This window comes from Dermacentor andersoni, chromosome 6, assembly GCF_023375885.2.
Source record: "Dermacentor andersoni chromosome 6, qqDerAnde1_hic_scaffold, whole genome shotgun sequence".
NCBI classification, from domain to species: Eukaryota; Metazoa; Arthropoda; class Arachnida; order Ixodida; family Ixodidae; genus Dermacentor; species Dermacentor andersoni.
The window spans coordinates 83,762,854-83,790,186 of NC_092819.1; the positions used below are offsets into that span (position 1 = coordinate 83,762,854).

Consider the following 27,333-nt stretch of genomic DNA (forward strand, 5'->3'; position numbering starts at 1 on the left):
GTTAAAGCAATTTAAACATGTGCCTCTTCAGCACCAAAGAAATGTCAGTCTGTTCTGTCCACAGGAAAAGTGATGGCTACCATCTTTTGGGAATTGAAGGGCATATTGCTTGTGAATTTTCTTCAAAAAGGGGCAGACGATCCCTATACAATACTATGCAACCCTGATTAATTGCCTGCAGAGCACCATTGCAGCTAAACAATGCGATATTCCTTGAAGAGGGGTCAGTTTTCACCAAGGCAATGCACCTTCACACCATGAAGCTGTGGCGACAGCGAATATCCATTCCCGTGACTTCTCCGTGCCTCAAGGCCCATTGTACTCATCAGATCATGCCCCTTCAGACTTTCATCTTAAATGAAGAAGGAACTCTCAGGATCCACTTTTCCAGTGATGTCATTCAAGCCACAATGCTATTTCTGGAGCACAATGTTATCAATTTCTTCATCCTCTGTTCCAAGATCTGGAAACACACTAGCCCAAGCCTGTGGACCATGTAGGGGACTACACTGAAAAGCAAGATGTAGTTAGTCAGGTAAGCCACTTTCTTCTGGTTAAGGCCAATAACTTTTTTGGCAACCCTTATAAATCTGGATATCTGGCTTTAATTCAGCACAAACCAACAAGTCGATGGCCCCGGGTTAGATTCCTCAGAGAAGAAATAAGTTGAAAGTTGAGCCTCGCTTTAATGTACACTAAGAATTTAACAATCTAGATAAAATTTGGTATACAAGATTACATTATAAACAAGTCTAAAATAAGCACAATTCAATGAACTGTTAGAACTGCCAGACACTTGAACAAAGCCAACTATCGAGGTGGAAAATACAACTGCTTCTTCACTTCTTTTTTGAAAATCATTAAGAAGCCTTATTAAACCAAGCTTAGGGTAATCTATGACATTAAAGGAACACTAAAGAGAAAAATTATTTATAACTGCATTAGTAAATTACCCTTTCACAAGGCCAAAAAAGCACTCGTACTACAAGAAGACACTTGGCAAGTCAGAAAAGACAAAAGAACGAAAGACTGCTGGTGATGCCGCCTTATAATTCCCACACCAGACTGCCATAACGCCATAGATTTTTTACGCCGTCTGCACAAGCCTAGTTAAATGTTTGTCGTTAAAAATGGACTACATTGCATTCTAAAACAACCAAAGATTGAACATTGGAAGTTCCAAGAACTTTTGCTGAACTACAATAGCCAAAATGGGAAAAAATACTTTGCAATCTGTGACATCACCCTGACATACCAGCCATAGGGTTCCAGCACAAAATTCAAAAATGAGACTTTGACAGCCAGTTTCTATCCTAATAGTCAACCTATTACTGCAATATCAAAGAAAGTAGAGTTTTTTAAGAATACTGCATCAATCTAGACCAATAGTTTTTCTCTCAGGTGTCCCTTCAAGCCCAGAATAGCATCACATCATGGTCAAGGCAAGTTAAATAAAATTTAGGGTTTTATGAAAACTAATTCGAACAGGGATGATCACGGTGCAGGCAACGGGCACCGACCAGAGAAATAGAAGTTTAATGACATAAACAAAACAAACATTGTTCCTTTTAAACCTTTATTTCTTTCGATGGTGCTTATTTTTCCATGCCAAGGCAACTGCAGTATTGCAAGTTGGCATAGCAACATCCACAGGCTGTTCATGCACTACCTCCTCAACAACTGACGTATCACTTAGCACGACCACCGTAGTTTCCGTCATGCTGTCATAACTCAAGAAGTTGATTCTCATGGCTTCAACCAATCACCCACAATACATCATAATCTACACTGTCCTTGAGCTCGTGCAGCTCAATCACCTCGATACTCAGAACCAGTGGAAATAGCACAACACAAAACCACACTAACAACAGTTTGCACCACCTGGCCTGAAGCAGCATTTTGTGTGCACTAGACGTGAAAATTGCATTCATGATAGAGAGCAAGTCAGAAGCTAGCTCCTGCTCCATGATCGTTGATTATCAGTGTGCTGTAGAGAAGCCTGCCATATCCATCCTGAAGAGTGCATGCTCTCGCAATGAGGAATTCAATATGTCAATTGCCAGCTCAAGAAGCATGTTCAGGGTACAAAGTTTAAAATGCAAGTAATCGTTACAAAATTTTCGCTATCTATATAGCCAATACAGAAGTGGGACAGATAGAACTGCTATTCGAGCAATTCTTAGAGCAGAAATATCTTCATTTAGGAGAAGAATATTTGGAATTTGGAGCAGGTTGTGAGGAAAAAATGGCCATTTTTGTAGCTACTAATTTCCAATTTGGAGCAGCTTATTTGTTGAGGAACAATATAAATCTCGAGTAAATCACTTAATAAGAAATTGCAATTTTTACATCAACATCAGTCCATCCTCTTTGGACTAAAGGTTCTGCAGTGTTTTTGCAAATTACCTTACATTTGTCATAGCCCTTTCAAAGGGCAGAAACAACACTGCTGTGTTTCACTGTTTAGTTTTCACCAAATACATTGAAGTCCCAATAATTCAGAAGAGTGGAACTTTCGACCAGCAGGTGATGCATATTTGTGTATGGTGAGGCGCGAAAGATGAGAAAATGTGAGGTGACACAGACAGGACACGTGCTTGTCCCGTCTGTCTCACCTCACATTGTCCCACCTTTCTCACACTTCATCGTATTAAAATATCCTGATAATTCCAACTCCCACAAATGAAACCAACCGATAACTCAAACTGTATTTACTGTCCTGTCACGATGTTTAAATACAGGAAAACAATCAGTATTCAAATAAATACAGGTGCATGACGGTTACTTCAAGCAACATTCCCATTTTCGTCTGCTGCTTATCATGCAAGTGTGATGCCCAAACACAAAATTAATTTCAGGTTGAATGCTAGCGTGTGTGGTATTCTTTTGTTTTGTTTTTCTGAGCTATTATCAGGATTCTTCAGCAAAGGTCTGGTGTATTTCTGCATACAGCCTATTGGTGAGGACTGCATGATGCCCGTACAGCAGCGGAATTGCAGCACCATACGTGTTTCACTAGATGGTTACTTTGCACGCTGCAGACAGTCTTTTAATGATTCAAAACATCATTTGTTTAAAACACATCTATGACTAAATAGGGCCGAAATGATGGTATATGTTACAACCTAGTAAGGCTTCCAATGCAAGTTCTATTGCATGTATAAGACTATATCAGCACAAACATGTCTATACTCTTTCGTTGCATTTCTACATTAAACATTTTATTTGTAATGGCTTACTGAAATAGATTTCATGGCCATTGCGTGGCCAATAATTTTTCAGAGAGGCATCTACTAGCCTGCTTCAAGTGCACTTAACAAACTTGCAATCCAGAAATTTGCAGATTTCAGTACAGCGTTGCATCAAATGTATTCTCGTTGGATAAAACTATATATGCTTTATTTCTACTACTTTATACTAGCACCCACCGGGTGGGACAAAAAAATTTTTTGACATGTGGTAACATAGGTGCCTCAGATGGCGAACGATGTCCGTATACTGAAATACGTATTCAGTGCTGCTGCGATGTTCCTCGCAAGTGATTCGTTCATTCAAAGCTTTTGCGTCTACAGTATTTGAACGATTCTACCACGCCCCTTATTCTAACATGCAGTTATATCACCGCCCAAATATTAACAAAAAAATAACTTGGTGCTGATTCTACCGAGCACATCAAATAATGAAACCCGAGTTGACGTGTACCGAGTTGAAGTGATATTATGGAACACACAAAGGCACAAAAACACACACACAGCTGAACCATAGCGGCCAGTGGTGGTTGCACTCAGTGAGTGTTATGAAGCAGCTCGGGCATAATGGGACGCATTTTCACAGTTTTGGTGCCCCTTCGCACAGCAAGTTGCAAATGTAGCAGGTTGGCATAATCGGTGCAGCAGTGCCACTCATGTAAATATGTGTTTGCCATAATGACGTTCAACTGCACTCCTTAAGTTACCTGGTATCATTACACAAACCTCGAATCCCACACGTTGCTAGGGGCTGTGCAGAACTTAATGATGCAACATTTATTTGACTTCAACCTAAAATATGGGCCACCTTGCTAAGCTTTCCAATAAGGTTTTCCGCTATGTTAATGATTTCGTTATAGTTCATAATAGTGACATTCACCCAGAGGGTGTTGATAAAATTTTGACGGTATTCAGGCAGCATGGCATAGGCCTTGATTTTACTTTCGAAGTTCCTAAAGATCATCAACTGCAGTTTAAAGACCTGAGGTTAACCTTTGGTAAAAGTCATGTTGCTGGAAATATGATCCCAGGTCGGTTAAGACTATTTTGAACTATAAATCCGGTCATTCTAAGGTAGTGAAGTGGGCTATAGCGAAGACTATCCTAAATGTTGCATTAAAGAAGTCGTGTTTTCATACGTCCAAAGCTACTTTTTCTGATCAAGTAAATCGTTTACTGGACGCTGGTCACCCCAAAGTCATTATTTCATCTGTGTGTGAAAGTATGGTTCGTGGCGTCAAGAGTATAAATAACCAAGGTGGTACAACTAAATTGGAAGAAAAAAAGGAAAAACGCAGTAGTACCGTATCTACACAAGTTGGCACATGGGCTTAAGAATGTTAGTTCAACGTACAGCATTGATGTTCGTTTTTCTGCAAAACATAAGATAGGTTGCATATGCCTGTCAGTTGACAATATGCTGAAGGATAAGCAAGTAAAGGGAAAGTGCACTGTCAACCATGTGATCGGGTACATAACTTGTGTTAAGCAGGTTATATATGCCATTCCATTATCTTGTGGTAGAGAGCATGTGGAACAAACAAAGCGCTGTGTGAATGTTCGACTTAGGGAGCCTGAGCTATCTCTTCAAGGGGTTGGGCCACTTCATCTTCTGGAGCATTGCAAGTTGGGCAGTTGTCACCCCTATTTTAAAAAAACAAGGGAGCCAACTGACAAGAGAAATCGCTGAGGCTTACAATATAAAGATTAGGGACAGGGCATGTACCAGCGAACCATCTATCGCTCTTCATAACAAGTCTTACCTTAACAAGCATTACCTTTGTCAATTTCGATTATGTGTCAGTTGGTCACAGTTACCTCGATGTATCTCTATGCCTCGTGTATGTCATGGTTTATGAACTGGCACCTATATATCTGTTAGACATATCTTCAATAAAATATCAGTTGAGAGTCAGCACCGTGTCATCGTTTTTACCTTCCTTTTGTTCGTGTCTCATGTTGCGCTGTTGCAAACCTTACAATAAATCCTAACCAAACTGGCCCAACTTGCAGTCTTTATGCATGGGCAAGATATCTAGAGCAAGCAACAGTAAGCATACAAGGGAAACTTGCCTGAAACATTTGTCTTTAAACAAAATGCTCTGCAGCATAATGTCACTTGCATAACATTCTTTCCTCACAGGGATTTATTTGCCCACTTCATTTCCTGATTTGTGCAAGCGGCCCAAGTGCCAGCTACCCACAATAGAAGGTGTTTAGTATCTTTTTTCATGGCAAATGCAGCGCAACAGTAATCAGAAGGCACACTTGCTGTTTTAAGTAGCCATTAAAGCTATCCGACCTGACTGTCGCTTTTCCTACATTATGAGAGTCCATGCACTCTTTAAAGGCTAATAAATCCCACAATTGGTGCCGAAACCCCAGATACAATGATAGCCAGGACCACTACAACTATTCGGACGGTTCCTGCTGACAGAAACCTTTCTTCGAGAATATGACCGCCTTGGAAAGGAAATCGCAACATAGGACCGCACAATAAGCGACCTGCACGGTACCCTTGGAGAGGAACAAGTGCATTTTCGAGCCCATCCAGAAAGTTGACAAGGAAATCTATGTGTACACATCTGACAACATCGTGGAACAAGAGACTTTTGACATGACAACATTCAGTGACAAGGTCATCCAGGTCATGGCACAGCTTCGCGAAAGATTTGGTGACACGTCAATCTTTGTGCAAGATCACTTACTCACTGACCTACAACCTGACTGGTCATCATCCAACACCCTGCAGCTTTGAATGTTATATGATGATGTCCAGATTGACTGCAGGAGCCCCAAGGCTATTAGAACCAGTCTTTTGACTTACTGCTCAATGCTAAGCGAAATTTTTCTTCGGATGCCCCCTTGTGTCATGTTTCTCCATTACCATCAGCAGTCAAAGATTAACAGCTAACTCAACAGAATTGTCTACTGTTGAACAACATGAACAAAACAAAATAAATTATGGGGTTTTATGCGCTAAAACCACTTTCTGATAATGAGGCACGCCATAGTACGGGACTCCGGAAATTTGGACCACCTGGGGTTCTTTAACATGCACCTAAATCTAAGTACACAGGTGTTTTTGCATTTTGCCCCCATTGAAATGCGGCTGCCGTGGCTGGGATTCGATCCCGCGACTTCATGCTCTGCAGCCTGACACCATGGGAACAACATGAATACAACCTTCACGAGCTGATAAGCTTTCTCCAGACAGGACCTTGAGTGTCTGGGCTCAAGAATGAGGTTCAAACACCAGAACACCCAAGTGACCAACCAACCACAATTGTCATACACCAGCTGACATCCTTCTGCAGCAGCTCTTCATGGAAAAGTGACGAAGACCTGTCTATTTTGTTCAGCATAGCATGACACAGCTGAGTGCATGGCACAAGAGATCTGCCTAGATTAAATGAAGGTGAAGCTATGAACGCAGGAATGTTGTTTTAAATGTTTGAGGCCAGGATGTCTTGCAAAGCAGTGTAAAAGACAGTTTGCGGGCATCGCATGCATTGTCATGTGTCCTCCATGTGCGTCCTAACGTAATTACACTGCCTGACAAACACATAACTATGGCAATAGGCCTTCTCTTGAGATAGTCTGGACTAGTGGTTATACCTCAGACCCTCACGACAAAAGTATCCGAATGGAGAAGCTCTGCTACCGTAAGAGTTCCTGTGGACAGAAGTAGCCAGTGAAGCTTCATCCCGACCGACTTATGCAGAAGACTTGGCTGTGAAGTAATCAAGAAAGAAACGCTGACAGTAGAAGCTTTTTGGAGCCAAAGAGACCCACAAGGCTATGAACAGAGTTGGCATTATCCTCCATAACTGAAATGGCAAGACCACTGTTCTAACCAAAGCTTTGGAAATTAAATCAATATTCAGTCAACTGATTCCTTTTCCAGACACGGTGATCAACCCCAAACGAAGCAGTTCAATTGACATCAACTCCATTTTATGCGACCAGCGAGGCAGTAGTTCCATTGCCATTTAGATAGGGTACGACTTCTTCTGGGACAGTGTAACTGCTAGAGCGAAGACGATTTAACGCAATATGAAAGCCATCAAGACAAGGCTCAGCTGGACAGTTCAAGGTCCAAGAAGAAAATCTGCTTGTACCACTGCAGCTGAGAAAGAAAATATATTAAGTTTTTACTCATGCTTGTCGTACAACATGCTCATATGGGGCACAACAAGTGAAAAGAACTTAAGCAAGTAAGAAGTTGTTCAGAAAAAAGTACTCTGTTTATTCAAAAACCATTAAAATGATCCCTGGAGATATCAGGGCTCACTCATTCTTCAATAAGAGCACCTCCAAAGACGGCCAAAAGAGAGAGGGTGGCTGCGGCTCTTGCAAGGAAGGGTGTGAGGGATCTGGCAATCCATTTTTCGTGAAACACCACATGTTCAAAGCGAAACAAGTTTATGACTACAAACTATTACATTACTTTCATAAATACAGCTCCAGTATTCTCCAGTAGATGAACCTACTCACAATTACCCACTGCATAGAAAAGGAATTCCGGTACCTGCTACAAGGTTAGGATAAAGTAGAGCACTAACCACATATTGTGTGCCTGTGCTTCTAAATGATGCTGGTAAAAATATGCACTTCTACCACTCATTACCGAAACTTGAACCCCACACGAAACATCTTTTAAATGTGTAAGCATTTCTATGTTTACCCAACGAGGAAACCCATCCATCTATCACCTAAGACAATCGCTTTCAAGATAGGGCCTGCAGCAGCAAGCGAATTGACCTTCGTGCTGCCTCTCGCTTCAACACGAACTAAGTGGTGAGAACAGAGCACACAAAGCTAGTGTGAGCACTCAGTGCACTCTGTCCCTATCACAGATCACTTTCAAGATAGGGTCCATGCGGATGCACCATACGCCACCAGCGGAGTACATTTGATAATGGTTCGAAGTGGATGGATAAGGCACTAAATAGCGATAATGGCTTATAATGATCGGAACATAATCAGCGCACCTGGTGCAGCCACCTACAGTAGTTTTCTTGTGTCATCAATTCATTTCACCTTGTGCCAATGTCCACAGCAGTTCATGTCACTGCAGTGCTGTTTGTACTGGTCGGATCAAGTTTCGCAACATTGATAATGACAGCAGGCTCCATGCAGACGGGCAAGTGGCACAAGGCTTACACATACTTGGACAACTCCCAGAGGAGTTTCTGCACAAATTTTTTTGAGAATGGATTACTATAATATAGTAGATTACAGCTTGTATGTGCCATTACCAACATTTATTGCCTTACGTATGATGTTTCGGTCCAAGAAAAATAATTTGTACAAAGCATGCAAAACACTAGATCTTCGTGGTTTTTAAACCTGCTTTTATGTATGTCTATGTTGTGTAAACATTCGTGAGAAATGTTCTGTACATCTCATGTAGATGTTGTCAATGAGCTTTCTCATGTATCTGAAAATATCTCTTTGCTGCCCTTTTCATTTATATGTTGTACGATACTTTTTGCTGAATTTATTTTGTTAGTATTTTCCTGTTCAAATTTTTGTTTTACCTCGTGGTGAAGCCCTGTCAGGCCAAATGGCCCTCAGCTTCACTTCAATTTTCTGTGTATAAATATGTGCAGAAATAAAGAATCATCATCGTCAAAAAATAATAATGATAACAATACAGGAATTGTTAATCACTCGAGTGTCATCATGGTCCACAGGTGTACTAGAAGTGAACAACACTCTCACAAAGTTTTGGAAATCTGAAAGCATCGGAATTAAAAACCACACCAGGTTTCAGAGGTAGATCCCATTCTTAGTGGGCTTGAAGCAAGCTTTGCATCAGTGATGGAAGATATCAAATCACTCTTCCCTAGAAGCAGGAAGTTGACCTATTGGAAAACCTAGATGTTGCTGAGCAATGGTTAAAACAACTGCTCCACAAACTTTTCAGAGTGATTCTGCCATGCAAACATATGACAATGCTATTTGCCAGTATGCTGAAGAGGGTACAGCGGAGACAGTGCCTTTGACGCAACTAACAAATGGGGGATATATTGTGCAGGATATATACTGTGCATTGTGCACCATCAGAATGAACCTACAGTTGTGCAGCTGTGCAGCAACCATGTGACATAATGGGCATGGTACAGAAAGCATAGCCTTCAAAGTTGGCAGATGCCCATGCTGCACAGCTTATAGTGCATGTAACTTTGCATTTGTCCAAAGTTGTCAATTGTTCCTAGCGCTAGCTTTGTCAAGTTCTCGACAGAACACTTGAAGGGCATGACATTCCGTGCAAGACTGAACGAAAGTGTACAAACAAGGTTAAAACATCTACGAAAATTTTTAGAGGGCAAGGAAGGGGTGGACTATCAGTAGACAGACAACAGAGCATATTGCTTGCGACGCAGTAAGCGACATCAGTAACCACTTAGACAAGAATCGAGTTGTCACATCAGTCTCTTGAATTGAGTTGTCACGTCATCGTGAGGCATATATTTTGCTGCTTCCCTGTAGCAGAAAGATGCCAGTCAAGCGGAAAGGCGAGCATGCTAGACAACAGATCGGATGACCCGCAGGAACGGTGTGAACTCTGACATCTCTTGAACAGCTACACTAAGAACAACTGCATAAAACATCACAACCAAGTTTCAAAACATAAATCATAGATGCTCTGGCCATGTAATGAGAGGCAATGATGACTTCAGCAAGGTAAAGTCGCACATTCTAGAACAATACCTAAGCCAGGAACACTTGACAGGCTGGTTAATGGAAGCTGGAGAACTGAAAAACAAATGCATGAACGATGCTCGTAGAGGAAAGCAGGGCAATGCCCTTCATGCAATGTTAACAATATAAACTATACGAAACGACGTCAAAAAGGTAAAATTATTTGCACACACCTCATAAAGTCTGCGTTGTTTTGCTTATTCCGCGACGCATTCTTGTCCTTTCTTGCGACACAATAGGCTGCTATAGTAGTCGAGTGAACTGGATGGCGGTATGAAACATGTTCGCTGAACGCCAGACAAGAATTTAATATGTGATCAGTACTGCTTTAAGTTCGAGTGTTAGTGACACACACTGCACACTTGCCAAACACGTCACTAAATAATCCTTCCTTAAACCTCGCCGCTTGCATCATGTACTCTTAAACAAATGTACACCCTTTGGGTCGTATCTTGCCACACATCAATAATCACCTGTCTTGCTTGCGTTTCCTTTCTTGAAAACGCTGTGCTCGCTACTTTCTTGTCGAGAATGCTCTGTCGTGCTGACAACGCGCATGCCGTTCGTGACTAGGAAGTACCGGGCTCGTACCGTTAAAGAAAGGAAATGCAGACAAGAAATATGATTATTGTTGTGTGGCAAGATACGGCCAAAAGGGTGCAATTTTGTTTAAGAGTGTAGGTGACACGCACCTTACCCTGGATCATACCTCCAGCTACACTCTTAAGCTAAACTACACCCTTTGGGTCGTATCTTGCCTCACAAAAATAATCATCATGTCTCTTGTACGCATTTCCTTTCTTTAAGACTGCGAGCCCGGTACTTCCAAGTCACGAACGGCATGCGCGTTATCAGCATCACAGAGCGTTCTCGACAGGAAAGTAGGGCGCGCAGCGTTTTCAAGAACGGAAACGCAAGCAAGACAGATGACGATTATCGTTGTGTGGCAAATATACACCTCAAGGGGTGTACATTTGTTTAAGAGTGTATCAGAAACATCGGCAACCTTGTAAGCCAAATGACTCCCTGGCACAAAACAAAACAAAGCAAGCTAAATTATCAAGCACACAATTTCCCCAATAAGCATCACGGCACAACTGTCTTGCATTGCAGGACAGCCGGACAACGGAAACTATAAAGCAAACTAATAGCGAAGCACCCAGGGATAGCGAGGTTTCACGTAGCGTCCCAGCGTCCACGCGAAACGACGATCACTGCCACCTCGTACGATCTTTCGATACAGCGCAGCTAGCTCAGGGAGCAAGCAATTACCTTGTTCCCGTAGCCGTCCACACGCCCCCGCTGCTCACACGAAGTCAAACAGCACTCCACCATCATTAAAACATTAAAAAGGCTGTGCTGCTTCGTTAAAAATCTGCGTTGGCAGCGCCGCGAAAGCACATGCGTACGGACAAACGCGGCGCGGCTGTCGCAAAACAAAAATTATATGTAGCCAGCTGGACAAATACAACGAGCAGCTGATGAAGTAGTGAGTACGGCTAGTAGTACGGCCAGAGGCACTGGTACGGCATACCACGTCCTAGCAGATTTGGTTGTTGAAAGACGTAAATATCTAAATTGTTTACAGAAAATTAAAGAGTACTTAGTTATTTATATTTAGTGAGCGTGCGTACAGTACAAAGAATGTTGTATCAAACTTGTGGAGGGACTCCTGCAGCCACCTATGGGAGCGAGAGAAGCCGCAGCGACCATCTTGTTAAAGACAAAAGAGGGCGTGTCCACAATGTAGGCGGCCTTGGAATAGGCGCCGTATTTGGTTGAATTTGTAATTCCGCAACAAAAATTTGAGAATAAACAACTTTAATTTATATATATATATATCAGTTCAGAAATTTGTGTTGTGGAAAAAAAATTCTGCACCCATCTCTTGCCGCAGGCTTCGAAAAAAGCAACCGGCGGAACGCTTTGTCAATCACACTTCGTTGTGTATACGCGTGTGACACGGCGCACTTATGACCGCAATCGAACGCGATCGGGTTGAGTTTCTCTGTCGCGATGGGTTCCTTTGCACAAGCTACGCAAGGGAGCCATTCGCGGTTGAAAATTTCGATCAGGATCGGGCTCGATCGCGATGGAAAGTGGCCATGTGACACAGGTATTAAATTACGAGCGGTCTCTCGTGTGCGGCGACTGCGTAATATTCACCACTGATTACCCCCCTGGCTGGCAAAAAAAGATTTTTCAGCCAGCTTTCGTAAAGACCCAATGCACTTTCCACCAGCGACTTCTGACTGTACGGCGTGGCAACCGTCTTATTTATTGGTTTGTTGTATTTCTCGTGAGGGTGGACATGTGGGTAAAGTGAACTTCGTATCCTTTCATCAGCTCCCGGTTGTTCCAAAAAGGCCCTACGTTTGACTGTAGCACATATTTTTATTAACTAAGAAGACAATATATAAATGTGCATACTTACAGCAACAGCGAGCATAAATTAAAAAGAAATGTTGTCCCGCGCATTGCAGATGCTAATCAAAGCAGTGTTTTGGAATATGTACTGTTCTCTCATAACAACCATTGAAACCCTACAAGCACCACGCATGATGCTCCTTAAGATGTAGTACTGGTGAAAGAGAAATCAGACCCGCCGTGGTTGCTCAGTGGCTATGGTGTTGTGCTGCTGAGCACGAGGTCGCGGGATCGAATCCCGACCACGGCGGCCGTATTTCGGTGTCGGCGAAATGCAAAAATACATGTGCACTTATATTTAGGTGCACGTTAAAGAACCCCAGGTGGCTGAAATTTCCAGAGTCCTCCACTACGGCGTGCCTCATAATCAGAAAGTGGTTTTGGCACGTAAAACCGCATAATTTAATTTCAAAGAGAAACCAGTGATAAGAAAAGCCGCAAATGCAATGAGAAATAGTATGTAGGCCTTTCTTTGACAATTCAACACGAAAACACTGTTCAGCACTATACAGCGAACAGGGGCAGTTACCAGAATCGCATGGGCACCAACTTGCTTCATCAAACCAAGTGCTAGAGACCTAAGAAACGATCTGGACAGGCAACTAAAAAAATTCACAGCGAAGAAATAGGTCAACAAGGCTTGCAGTCATTTTCGCTTCATTAGGTCACTGTGACGCAGGCCATTTGAAAGCATTTCGGGCTATTACTAATTGGTAGTGCCTGAATGAGCCAAATACAACACAATGTGTGCAGTTGGAACTTTGCAATGTGAAAACATTATGCATTTGGATTGTATTTCACTTAATGGCCACGCTGGGGTCCTTAAAATCCCATAAACTACGACAACACCCAGTTCGGATAAATTTTTAGGTTTAGTAAAAAGGTTATACAATGTTTTAACTTTCTACCTGTTAAAACAATATTTTCACCTTTGCCAAACGTAAAGTTTGCGACCAGCATTACACTAGAGTCGCACAGCATGCAGGAGTTTTCAGCCAGGGTGCTACTGAGCATGAAGTTTGGAAAAACTGCAGCACTGTGCCCAAGACCCTTGCAAAACGGTAGAATAGGACTGCCTGCATGCGGCTGCTGTCGTGTGTTGAACTCCTTGTAGGCTGCAAAGTTCTCCCTGGGCCGTCAGCTCACAAATTCGTCTGCACACTTCTTCCAGTGGTCTCTTTCCTTTTCGGACGAGTCTTTTCGACCTGTGTAGGAAGCTTTCTCCGGCAAAGGCGCCGAAGTTATCCAAGTAGCCATATATTAACGCCATTTGGGAGATGGATTAAATCATGAACATTATAGCTCATTTGATGACGACCAGAAAGCCTGCCGAAGTGATTGACGAAATAGCAAAGCAACTGTTTAGCATGCCCATTCGAAGACATGCACAGAGAAGGCGATCGATGCAAGGATACGGATCACAGTGGGCAAAATGAGGAAGCGCTCATATAATTCTTGCGAGGCAAGACAATCTTCATAATAATAGGACACGCTTAAAGAAGGAAAACACGTAATTCAACCATCTTCAACCTATCAATGTATTTCAAAGCTCGTAGTGGCCGAACAGACTCTAAACACCAATAGCTTTTCAAATCAAGAAGAGACTTTGAAATTAAGTTAAGACCTGACGAAGGTAGTCGGTAGGGCACACTACACTTTGTCCAGAGAAAAAGCATCTTTTTCATCACTACAATGCATACAAGCCCTATTGGAAGCTACTCAAATACAGTGCTATTCACATGGTGGTTTCGCTGCGTGCGACGTGAGAAATCATCTGTGCGAAGTGGAGCATCTATTCCATTGCACACAACTATACTCTCAATGAATTCTTCCTTTTCTGTACACTTAGTGCTGCTGAAGTATCCAGAGTGGGCTTTTACACTGAGCACGAACGCACCTGAGGGGGCATCGCAAATAAATGCCTTGACCTCTAAACTAAATATCTCACCCTCACACGCAACCCACCCTGCAAAAGATGGCACAATTCATTCACAAAAGGTAAAAGAAATACATCTGCACATTCTGGCTTAGTGTCGCCGTGGTAGCAGCCTATCCCAGGAAGCACAAGTTGGCTACTAGCTAGCTTGATACAGCTTGACCAGGATAGAAGCAGCTGGAGCTATGTCAAGCTATAGTTTATAGACCCAGACAACGCATAACATCCCGTGGACGACCGAAAAAGAATCTTGACTTTACGCGCCTTATGAAAGACGTCCGGCGGGCATCCATAGCACGTATGATAAAGCGAAGTACCAACATTATCAGGATATGCTGGCAGGGTTGGCCGGCATCATGTACGTTTGAAAAGTGTACGAAACCCCCCAATACGTTGTTCACTTCGTTGTCTTTATTTTCGTGACTAAACCAAAAACGCTGATGGGCTATATATTGGTAACACTTATGTTGATGGACACCTTGGTGGACAACTCATCATCATCATCAGCCTGGTTACGTCCACTGCAGGGCAAAGGCCTCTCCCATACTCCTCCAACTGCCCCGGTCATGTACTAATTGTGGCCATGTTGACCCTCCAAACTTCCTGATCTGATCTGCCCACCTAACTTTCTGTCGCCCCCTGCTACGCTTCCCTTCCCTCGGAATCCAGTCCGTAACCCTTAATGACCATCGGTTATCTTCCCTCCTCATTACATGTCCTGCCCATGCCCATTTCTTTTTCTTGATTTCAACTAAGATGTCATTAACGCGCGTTTGTTCCCTCACCCAATCTGCTATTTTCTTATCCCTTAACGTTACACCTGTCATTATTCTTTCCATAGCTCGTTGCGTCGTCCTCAATTTAAGTAGAACCCTTTTCGTAAGCCTCCAGGTTTCTGCCCCGTACGTGAGTACTGGTAGGACACAGCTGTTATACACTTTTCTCTTGAGGGATAATGGCAACCTGCTGTTCATGATCTGTGAATGCCTGCCAAACGCACCCCAGCCCATTCTTATTCTTCTGATTATTTCACTCTCATGATCCGGATCAGCAGTCACTACCTGTCCTAAGTAGATGTATTCCCTTACCACTTCCAGTGCCTCGCTACCTATCGTAAACTGCTGTTCCCGTCCGTGACTGTTAAACATGACTTTAGTTTTCTGCAGATTAATTTTTAGTCCCACCCTTCTGCTCTGCCTCTCCAGGTCAGTGAGCATGCATTGCAGTTGGTCCCCTGAGTTACTAAGCAAGGCAATATCATCAGCGAAGCGCAAGTTACTAAGGTATTCTCCATTTACTCTTATTCCCAATTCTTCCCAATCCAGGTCTCTGAATACCTCCTGTAAACACGCTGTGAATAGCATTGGAGAGATCGTATCTCCCTGCCTGACGCCTTTCTTTATTGGGATTTTGTTGCTTTCTTTATGGAGGACTACAGTGGCTGTGGAGCCGCTATAGATATCTTTCAGTATTTTTACATACGGCTCGTCTACACCCTGATTCCGCAATGCCTCCATGACTGCTGAGGTTTCGACTGAATCAAACGCTTTCTCGTAATCAATGAAAGCTATATATAATGGTTGGTTATATTCCGCACATTTCTCTATCACCTGATTGATAGTGTGAATATGGTCTATTGTTGAGTAGCCTTTAGGGAATCCTGCCTGGTCCTTTGGTTGACAGAAGTCTAAGGTGTTCCTGATTCTATTTGCAATTACCTTAGTAAATACTTTGTAGGCAACGGACAGTAAGCTGATCGGTCTATAATTTTTCAAGTCTTTGGCGTCCCCTTTCTTATGGATTAGGATTATGTTAGCGTTCTTCCAAGATTGCGGTACGCTCGAGGTCATGAGGCATTGTGTATACAGGGTGGCTAGTTTTTCTAGAACAACTACTACTGGACAACTACTACTGTACAAATTATAAATAGTGCATTTCCTCCCTGTAAGTAGTGTAACACGCACATTTCCCCGTTATCGTCATACTGGCACTTCCGGAGGTGGTGCGGTCGTGATCGTGGTTACGATGTTTATCTTTTCTGGGGCCTGACGACTGCTCGCGAAATTCATGTATTAAGCAGCCCGATGACAAGTTGCAATAAAGCTGTGCAAGTTTTACAGCTCGCTCCACTCATTTGCATGCAAAGGCCACACTATGTGCCTAGAACAAGCATGACAAATGACATCAATTTTACTCCCCGAGCCTGGGATATAACCTTCATCCCGCGTCCAGATAACATTAGAAAAAGACCCGGCCGGTACCACTGTGGGACACCTTTCAGTGTTTCACGTGGGAGGTTCTCTGGATTAGCGTAGGACATTTTAGGAAGATTCCTAGTATCTCCTCAACATCCTCACAGGGACATCCATCAAACATCCTTAGGATGTCCGTGTCTTGTCTGGGAGACATCTTCAATGTAGCTAGCACTTGATGTATCCAAGCCATACGCTTCTAGCCATTGTGAAGACAATCACTTAGAAAAAGGGTCGAAATTTCGATGGCATTGCCACGGACGTTCCAGGGAAGCCTCAACGAAATGGGGGGGGGGGGGGGGGGGGGGGTAAGGGGTCAGGCTGAAGGGCGGGGCGGCACGGTCAATTTTGTGAGCGCCGAAGTTGCCGGCGTGCTTCGGAAAAGGTGAGGGGATAATGGCGTTGATAGGGCATGTAAAACCCCTTGTAGCGTAATAAGCACCGCAAATGTAGCGCGCGGAGACGTCGATTCTTCGTCGATTTCCTACGCACATTCTGAAGCGCACCTTCGCCGGTTGAAATCAGGCGCCAAATTGATAGCATGCTGCGACTTGCCATCCGCAAAGGCTCCCTTTGCGGATGGCAAGTCGCAGCATGCTATCAATTTGAAAATGTACCGCAATTGAAAATGTACATAAAGAGTGTATAAAATGCACATAAATGTACATACAATATATGCTCTTCAAAAACATAGTTGTGCATTAAAGTTGTTTTAAGGTAAAATATCTGCGCACGAGAAAATATTAGAGAGCTTTATTCCAACGCAGCGACAGCAGCGAAGGTGGCGCCACATGCAACGGTGCGGCTTGGTGACTAGACATTCGTTTGAGCACATTCATCCATGTTTGAGCATGTTTGAGTTAAAGCCCCTACATCCACGCGTCACCGCCGACCAAAGCGGCGGTGGCGCGTGGATGGAGGGGCTTTAGTTTGAGTGATCGCCAGCCGTTTGTGCGCGGGCGCGACAGAGAAAATCTGGCGGCTTTTTCTCCTTGAATATATGACTCTGCCTAGACACTACGGAGGAGATCTCTTAGCGCGTGTTGTACGCGTTTGACCCTAGGCGTGTCCGCATTGCGGAGGGGGTCGAGTTTGCTTACGCTCGGACGCTGCTGAAAGGCCGCCGGTGACGATGACTGACTCAGCACCAGCGCCGCAGGCGCGAGAAAGTCTGTCCGATGTACTTCCAGATGCAATGTTCTGGCTGGTGTTGCAGATGTCGCGGGGCTCGGTAGTGCTGAACTTAGCGCCGCAAATAGGCGGCTGGACATAACTATATTTATTCAATCGTGCTTTTTACTAATTGAAACAAGGTGTCATTATTTCGCATTATTGGCGGCGCCTCCGGGACACCAAATCGACAACGGGGACACTAAAGCTAGAACCCGGACTGGTCCGCAGGTTGGGGCTCGCCGTTGCCTGCGCGTGCCAGGGGTGTATGAGATCAGCTGTCCACTATCGCGGACAGCCAATTATTTTTATGCGAACACCCTCTGGCACGCTTCGGCCTCCGCGGCCGCAACCCACGGGCCGCCGGCTTCCAGCTTTTATACCCCCCGCTACCCCTTGGGCATGCCCTGGAGATCCTGCGCCGCCTGCTTTATTATAACCTCAGGTGTCATTCTGAGGCCTCCGTTTGCCGGTTATATGTGTCCTCTGGAGCAGTGCTTGTAAAAATGCAATCTATCGTCGCGAAGAATAAACTTTATTGTACGAAGGAGCTCCGTGGGGTTAATCTCGGGTGGAGCCTTCTTGTAGAGCCCCACTGGCCGTAGCGGCTCGCCGGGCCTGGTCCAGGGTCGCCAGTTGGCTTCCCAGTGCCAGCTCGGAAAGCCGTGCCTCCCAAGACCACGTCGTGAGTGTTTGTGATGAGCTCACCAGCCTAGATACTGCCTGGGCTGGGCGCTCCGTACACTGGTAAGTAATGTGTGTCAGTGTGGCTGTGTGGTCGTTACACCACGGACATATCCCTGTTGTGTATACCTCTGGAAAGATTGCGTGCAGTCTCGATATGTGCGGGTATGTGTTTGTTTGAAGGCGGCGCCAGTCCCTGGCTTGTTGGCTGCTTAAGTTGGGATGTGGAGGAGCACACTTCCGTCTGGTAAGGCGCTGGTACTCCAAAATCTGCCTGCCAGTGATGGTTTCCTCATGGTAATCTGAAGGGGGTCCCGAGGAGGGTCCTGCAGCTCGGCCAGCAAGTCCTCGAGCTACGCAGTTCGCCTCCTCGTTGCCCCCCAGGCCCGTGTGCCCCGGGCACCAGGCGACGGCATGGTCCTCAGTCAATCCGGGGCCCAGGATATCAGTGACGCACCTGGGAAGTGTGCCTCTGAGGTATAACCGACAGGCGGCCTGTGAATCTGTCAGAATGTATGCAGGGCGACCCCTTCGCTCTGCTTCTCTTATTGCGAGGGCTATGGCTGCTGCCTCCGCGGTGGCGCTTCATCTGGTTCGTATAGACGCGCAGGACACGACCTTGCTTTGGTTGGTTACTGCCGTTGCGAATGCCTGTTTTCTGGGGCCTTTTAGTGGTGTAGAGTAAAGGCTAGCGTCGGTGTGGTAGGTACCAGGATCGCTCGTTCTCTGGAGGAGTTTCCGGGCTCGCGCTTGCCGCCGCTTTTGGTTGTAGAGCGGATGCATGTTCTTGGGGACCGGTTCCACGATGATACGTTCCCGTAGGTGCATCGGTACGATCACCGTTTCGTCTTCGCAGTATTGGAGGGTGAGTGGGTATCCCAGTCTTCGCAGCAGTTTTCTGCCCTGGTGTGTGGTGTTGAGTCGTTCTCTTTGTGCGATTAGCGTGGCGGCGGCCAGTTCTTCATATGTGTTATTTATGCCGATCGACATGAGTCTGTCTGTGCTCGTGCCGTTGGGAAGCTGCAGTGCAGCTTTGTATGCGATTCTAATGAGCTTATCGATGTGTTCTATTTCGGTCTTGCGTGTAGATTGAAAGGGCAAGGTGAAGGTGATTCGGCTGAGGACGAAGGTCTGTACGAGGCGTAGTGTCTCGACTTCTGTCATTCCATCTTTACTTCTTGCTATTCTAGCTATGAGGGTTGTAATACTCTTGACAGTGTGTTTGAGTTTGTCTATTGCCGTTTTTACGCTGTTATTTTCTTGAACGTGCATGCCCAGGATTCGCGCTACCGGGCTCCTGTTGATGCCCTGTCCGGCAATCGTCAGGCGACGAAAACAGCGATCCGCGACTTATACAACACCAGTCAGAACCTTGCCCCTTCAGACACCGCGAGCACCAAAAGGGGCGTCCGTGCCCACTATCTCACCGCGCGGGAAGTGAGCGGCGGAGCGTAAACAAACTCGACCAAACGCATACAACACGCGCTAAGAAACCTCACCCGTAGTGCCTAGGGCAGAGTCATATATTCGAAAATTCAAGGAGCAAAAGCCTCGAGATTTTCTCTCTCACGCCTGCTCTCATTCGCGCCTGCGCACAAACGGTTGGTGATTCCTGAAATGAACGTCTCGTGGCTTCGCGCTCTTTTTTTTTTTTTTGCCGATTTTGAAACTTACAGTAGCGGTGGCAGTGCTTCATTCGTGCTCTTCGCTTACTTAAAGTGATAGGAGTTTTCGAGTGGAGAAATTCGGATCGTGTTTGCAAGAACGGCAGCAACAACACCGCTTTATTTCGGTTCGGTAAGTGATTTTATGAAATGATTGAAGGGTTTATACTTTGCTGCGAATGATGTTGCACTATTACATTGGCATGAACGTCAGTTAATGTTTCGGATTGTCGCGTTGATGCAGTTACTGACGGAAGCTATTTCAGATTGCAAGTTTTTTGTTAGGCTTGTTAGAAGCATTTTTTTTCTTTTGCCTCTTTGCAAGTTGACTATAGAACTGGCTTTGAGGCTACGACGGGTGCAGTGAAATTCCGTTACCGGTTCGATATGCGGTTGCGATACTATTGACACGTGTGCTTGTTCACCTGCTAACAAATGTTAAATGTTAATTATCGCTCAGTGCAAGACGCACCTGCATGATTTAGAACCTAAGCGTATATTATAATTCATTCTATCTGTTGTGTGCGTCCTTGTCGAACCTTGTATTATCAGATTGCATGCGCGAAACGAATTGTGTAGCAGTTTCCCGAAACCGCGCAGGCACCAGCGATTACGCTAGAACCCTCGACAAGTCATGCATAAAAGCCGACGCGCTTGACCCGTTGAACAGATTTAGATAATTGCCCATACTGTTCGCCTCTATCGTTGTGCTTCGAGTGTATCACTTGCTTTTCTGGGCACAGGTTCGCCCAATGAAAAGTTAGATAACATATTGGCAGTTTTGCTGCTGTTTTTTCACCGTCACTACTACATGACACTCTAACTTCGCTATGCATGCACTGTATTAAAGCATAATCGCTTGAAGAACACACGCAGCCAGCGACTACAGAAGAAAAATAAGGGAAACCACGGAAATATGGCATGAAAGTCACCTTAATATTGTCCGTTGAGCTCCCAAATGGGGGAAAAGCTGCTAATGGCCCCACATTTAGCCCACGGAAGTGTGTTAACTCCACTATTAGGCATGAAAGCAATGCAAATAATACCAACGGCAGGCAATAAAAAAGTGTGGTCGCCGAAGGTAATGACCGCCTGCAGCTAAGGCCTCTTTTGTACAGTGAAGACAGTAAAGAGCAGAAGCTCATGATGCTGTCTCAAGGGAAGCCATAAGGGAGTAAAAATCTTCAGAAACTCATAAGCGCACATATGCAACGTTTCACGAAAATTGAACTTTTAATGGCGTTCAACAATCTGACGGGCACAGTATGCTATTTTGCGCAAAAAAAATATATCACCTTCACACATTAGCTTAATGGAACTTGTGATCTTGAGGTTAAGAGATTTAGTACTGAGTAACTCATTTAACTGTTCCTGTGTAAAATGTATAAAGCCTATCCGCAAATCATGGTGAACTTTAGATTACCTTTGCGTGTATTGTTTTTGTTGAATGCGTATAACTTGTTTTAAGAAATCTGTTTAAGTAAGATACCCTGATTGTCAGTTAGCCTTAATTCTGTTTTTACTGAATGATTTCTGCGCTGCGCTAGCCCATGAGACTGTCAAGACAGCTGTGTCGCTTGCAGTGTTGTCACAGAGTAGCGTGTAGTCAATGCAGTCTGCATCGTCTTTCATTTTTGTTGTTCCGAGAATATGAATCTTTTCTTTCCCCAGGAGCACCTGTTTTCACTTGGAGGTCGCATTTGAATTTCTGTGTAAGCTATTACTGTTAATATGACATTCTACCTTTCTCACTGAAAGAAGAAAACCTTGGATGAATCGATTCATAGCTGCCATTGAATGTGAGCTTGAAGTAATGTATGGTTAATTTGGCTGCAGAGAGAAAGCAATGACAATAAATTTGAGACAAGAAACAAGAGACTATAACAAGGTCCGTTTTGTTTGTTGAATAGTGGGCTACCGCATTTTCCTTTACATAAGCCAGTGCAGCTTAAGGCTATGCTGGCTATGTGCTATTATTTAGCTATTCTAATTTGAGTGGTCGTTTGTGCTACCTGCATCAGCTGATCAGTGTTTTCTGAATTTCAGAGGCGGCTAAGAATGACCCAACGTGATCTAATATGCTGTCACACCCTTTCAATACAGCGGCAGCCCGGCTGACAAAACTGCTACTTGAGCGTCATCTGCGCCTCAAAGGTAAATGTGATGCATTTTATAACCTTATTTGCATTGAAAAATTATAGGCCCATTAGCTTATTCCCAGTATTATATGATATATTTAGCAAAATAATCTCAAATAGACTAAGGCCAACACTGGACTTTAGTCAACCAAGGGAACGGGCTGGCTTCAGGAAGGGATACTCTACAATGGATCACATCCATGTCAGTAATCAGGTTATCGAGAAATCCGCAGAATACAATGAGCCTCTCTATATGGCTTTCATAGATTACGAAAAAGCATTCGATTCAGTAGAGATACCAGCAGTCATAGAGGCATTACGTAATCAAGGAGTACAGAACGCTTACGTAAATACCTTGGAAAATATCTACACAGGTTCTACAGCTACCTTAATTCTACACAAGAAAAGCAGGAAGATACCTACAAAGAAAGGGGTCATACAGGGAGACACAATCTCTCTAATCCTATTCACTGCGTGCTTGGAAGAAGTATTCAAGCTATTAAACTGGGAAGGCTTAGGAGTAAGGATCGACGGCGAATATCTCGGCAACCTTCGGTATGCCGATGACATTGTTCTATTCAGCAACAATGCAGACGAGTTACAACATATGATTGAGGACCTTAACAGAGAGAGTGTAAGAGTTCGGTTGAAGATTAATATGCAGAAGACAAAGATAATGATGAATTGCCGGGCAAAGGAACAAGAGTTCAGGATTGCCAGTCAGCCTCTAGAGTCTGTGAAGGAGTATGTTTACCTAGGTCAATTAATCGCAGAGAACCCTGATCATGAGAAGGAAATTCATAGAAAAATAAAAATGGGTTGGATTGCATACGGCAGACATTGTCAGCTCCTGATTGGAAGCTTACCATTATAATTGAAAAGGAAAGTATACAATCAGTGCATTTTACCAGTGCTGACATATGGGGCAGAGACTCAGAGACTGACAAAGAAGCTTGAGAACAAGTTAAGGACCGCGCAAAGAGCGATGGAACGAAAATAGCTAGGCATAACGTTAACACACAGAAGGAGAGTAGTTTGGATCAGTGAGCAAACGGGTATAGACGATATCCTAAATGACATCAAGAGAAAGAAATAGAGCTGAGCAGGTCATGTAATGCTCAGGTTAGGTAACCGTTGGACCATTAGGGCTACAGAATGGGTACCAAGAGAAGGGAAACGCAGTCGAGGACGGCAGAAGGCTAGGTGGAGCGATGAAATTAAGAAATTCGCTGGCGCTAGTTGGAATCGGTTGGCGTAGGATAGCGGTAATTGGAGATCGCAGCGAGAGGCCTTCACCCTGGGCAGTGGGCATAATACAGGCTGCTACTGCTGCTGCTGATGATGATGAATTGCATATAATTCTTACTGTGTTTTTTGGCGTATATGAAAGTGGGCTATGATTGCATTTATTGGTCGGGAACCTCTAGCTTCTTAATTAGTTATAAATACGTCTGAACTCTATCTTGCCAAGTTGCAAGGCCTAAATGCTGTCAGCATTAAGAAAGGGACACTTATGTTGTGCTATTTGTCAGTAAGGAAAATGGCCTTTCCCTTTTGAAATTTAGAAATCCAATGTAAACTTCACATCAAAACAATGATGATCAGGCTGTTTGTCTTTGTTTGTGCTGATAAGAGAGCACGTAAGTTTTTTTAGAGCATGTCACAAACTTTTTGACTCGTTTTTGTACCAAGAATGGATAGCTGTCAACTCACTAATTATACTACGGAGCTTCAATTACTTGTTTAATAATTTAGAAATCTTAATACCTTACCTTTTAGTGTTACAGCTCAAAACATGCGCAAAGTGTAGTGTGACTTTGTAAGTGGAACAGAAATCTATTCCGGTTCCCAATACTCTATGTCGTGGTCTCATGGTACCAGTCACAACTCGCGTAAACGCATACACTTTGACCATGCTTCGAAAACAGAAATCATCCAACACTCGACAGGATAACAGTGGAGGGAGTCCTCCTGCTTTCAGAAAGAAGCTCGCAATCGGAAGGGTCAATTTGACGGCTTTTAGTGACAGCGTCGTTATATCACTGTCAACTACTACGATGAGCCAAATACCTTGTGCTCGAGTTGTTTGCGACACCGCATGAATTCGAACTATGGTTTCGGTGATGTGAATAGTGTCTTGCTTCACGTATAGAATGGTGCTGCACTTACATTTTAAACTAGTTGCGTAAAATGTGATGTAATAATTATTTGTGCAGCTCAAGGAATTGAGGCTCCATGTCATAATTGTGGGATCAGCAACTACCTAAAGACACAAAAGTGGGGCACAACATTTTTGCTTGAGTACCCCTTAATGGATATCTCCTAGGTGCTATAACTGATTTTAATAGAGTAATAATTCTGATGCACAATTTCTTTTACACTGTTGATGTCTTGCTTTAAATTAAGCAAAGTACTAGAAACCATTGATCCCACCAATCCCTGTGTAACCAGCTGCATCTTTCCCTGAGGTAGCACGACGAAGGAAGTTCTGTAGCTGTGATCTCATCGACCAACTTCCTGCATGGGAGCCCCACTTGCCTGTAGAAGATGCAATTAACAAGGTATTCCAGGGTGAAAAATGCAGCCTTTCCAGTTAGCAGACATGGTGGGCCTCCTAATCAAAACATCGTTGTGCGACCCACAACGAGGTCTTTGTGGTAGGCTACTCACATTTCGGTTGTAATTCCAATTGGTAACCTTTGGAAACACCACAAATGAGTTTTGTGTGTGCGTGTGTGTATGTGGTGTGACAACGGTTTATTTTTTGCGGCAAAATAAGTCTTTTAGAACATTGGTTACTTGAAAGATACTATTTACTGGCATTACTTTAATGGCCTTCTCCGATGGGGGGGGGGGGGGGGGGGTATATATAAGAGTCCACCTAGTGGACTGTCCATTTCGGCCGCTGCTGATTGGATGCAGCTGTACGATATGATGATATCGTCGACGTGGCATGATACCGTATCATTCGTAGCCGACTCCCATATTCAACAAAATGAATTGTTTTCATTCAAATCTGCTTTTTTCGATTGCCCGATAATTCGGAAAATTTGCGGCCCCTTGTAACAAAAATTGATCGGCGACTGTGCTTATTTACAGTAAAAGGTCGAATTTCAATACAAAGAAATTTTGATATACCGAAGCAAATTACCTATTTTACTGACTTCGTCTTATCGAGGTTTAATTGTACTTTGTTGGGCGCGCAGACCCATTATTTGTGCATATGGTAAGTGTTTCGGCAGGTTATGTTTGTTTTAAGCATGAAATGCTTTTGGTACCCGCCGTGGTTGCTTAGTAGCTATGGTGCTGGACTTCTAAGCACGAGGTCGCGAGATCGAATCCGGTTCACGGCGGCTGCACTTCTATTATTATTATTATTATTATTATTATTATTATTATTATTATTATTATTAATATTTGTTTTGAACACATATACACAGTTAACAGGAAAGGGAAAGCGAGGAGCAGGCTGGCAACTGCCACCGGAAGGGGCACAACGCCTGCCTACTGTTCTGAAGGGAGGTGACAGCAACACAGAAATGGAAGATAGGAAGGAGGGGAGGAAAGAGGAAAGGAAGAGCAACAGGACAAATCTAAAGACTAAAGTAGAACACAGTACACTACGCACGTTGTTCTGCCGAGTTTCGACTCTACAGCCGGAATTAAAGTGACGCCGCGTCGAAACAGCCTCCACAATTATCAATCACATCCATGGCTAGTTCACTATGCGGCTAATTGTGCGCTCCACGATGAGACGCCAAGTACAGCTGTACGCAATCACGGTTTCACCGGTAGTCGGTTCACAATATACACTACAAGGTGTTTGAACCCGCCACCTCCCATCTTCGAAGGAAGAAGCGTTAGAACACAGTACAGATCACACACAGCACGGCCGGTCACTGAAGGTCACGCTACTACAGAATGTCGTATGTTCACGCTACAAACGTGAACCTAAGTTAGCTAACTCTAGAAAGTTTAGTAGGGCGCGATGGGCCTGATCCCGTTTAGACGCACAACCACTGTGGTATAAACATTCCTCGAGTGTCGCGCACCGCAGGCCAAGGAGATGATAGTTTCTCACTAGCGACATGCGCTGCGCACTGAAAGCGGGACGCTCAAATATAAGGTGCTGAAGTGTCTCGTAGCAGCCACAAGACGTACACAATGGACTTGCCACACGCCCTTGTCTGTATAAACGTTCGTGCACGTTCACGCAACCAACTCTCAGCTTGAGAAGTTGTGCTCTAGGGCGACGAGGCAAGCCTCGACCGCGAACACGGGGCGGGAACGTTCCATTTGCGACGCGCTGATCTGGATGCTGCTTGAGTAGGTGGCGACGAATCATCAAACGAGCGTCATCAAGCTTGCACAAAATTTCTGGGCAGTCACAGTTGTTATGAGCGCAACTCATAATTCGAAGAGTTAATTCGCCTCCATCGCAATTCGATGGAGGCGAAATGCGAAAACACTCGTGTACCTATAGATTTAAGTGCACGCCCCGGATGGCCCAAATTTCCGAAGTCCCCCACTACCGCGTGCCTCATAATCAGCTCGTGGTTTTGGCACGTAAAACTCCATGATTTAATTTTTTTAACCCTATAGGCACATGACATCATTATCTATCCGATATCAACCCTCCGTTGCAACGGCGGCAAACGACGGATGGCAACTTCGACGCAAGTCAGCTGCGCGCTTAATGGTGCGAACGCCATGTTCAAGCTTAGTTGAATTGCTGAAGTGGGCCTTTACACATTGTGCTAGTATCCTTCGAGCTGTATCGGTAACTCGGTTACGTGTAAAGCTGTTTCTTGAGTAGAAGGCTAGAGCACATAAACCAGCTCCTCCCTCCCACCCGTTTCCCAGTAGCAAGCTGAATTTTCTGTTCAGGGTAACCATCTGTATTTCTCCTTCCTTTCTTTTCTCTAGGCACACCTTTAATAAGCCAAAGCCGTGCAGCATCGAGGCTGAAGATGACAACGTGCTAGAATTATGGGAGAACTTTAAACAAGAAGTCTAGATCAGTGCTATAGAAGAAGCCACTAAAGAGAAATTTAATAAAAGGAAAAAAGATAATGAAATGCAACGCGAGCTTGATTTTTTGTA

The 27,333-nt window shown here is 44.1% G+C and overlaps 1 protein-coding gene across 1 annotated transcript in view; it reads right to left on the reverse strand.

Annotated features, from left to right (window-relative positions):
* Positions 1–11,408, reverse strand: part of LOC126522469 (uncharacterized) — a 33,585-nt gene extending 22,177 nt beyond the window's left edge. Inside the window, exon 1 of the mRNA XM_050171213.3 lies at positions 11,232–11,408. Coding sequence (XP_050027170.2) covers positions 11,232–11,297 — 66 coding nt within the window. The 5' untranslated portion in view covers positions 11,298–11,408. The remainder of the gene's footprint in view (positions 1–11,231) is intronic.
* Positions 11,409–27,333: the final 15,925 nt, after the last annotated feature.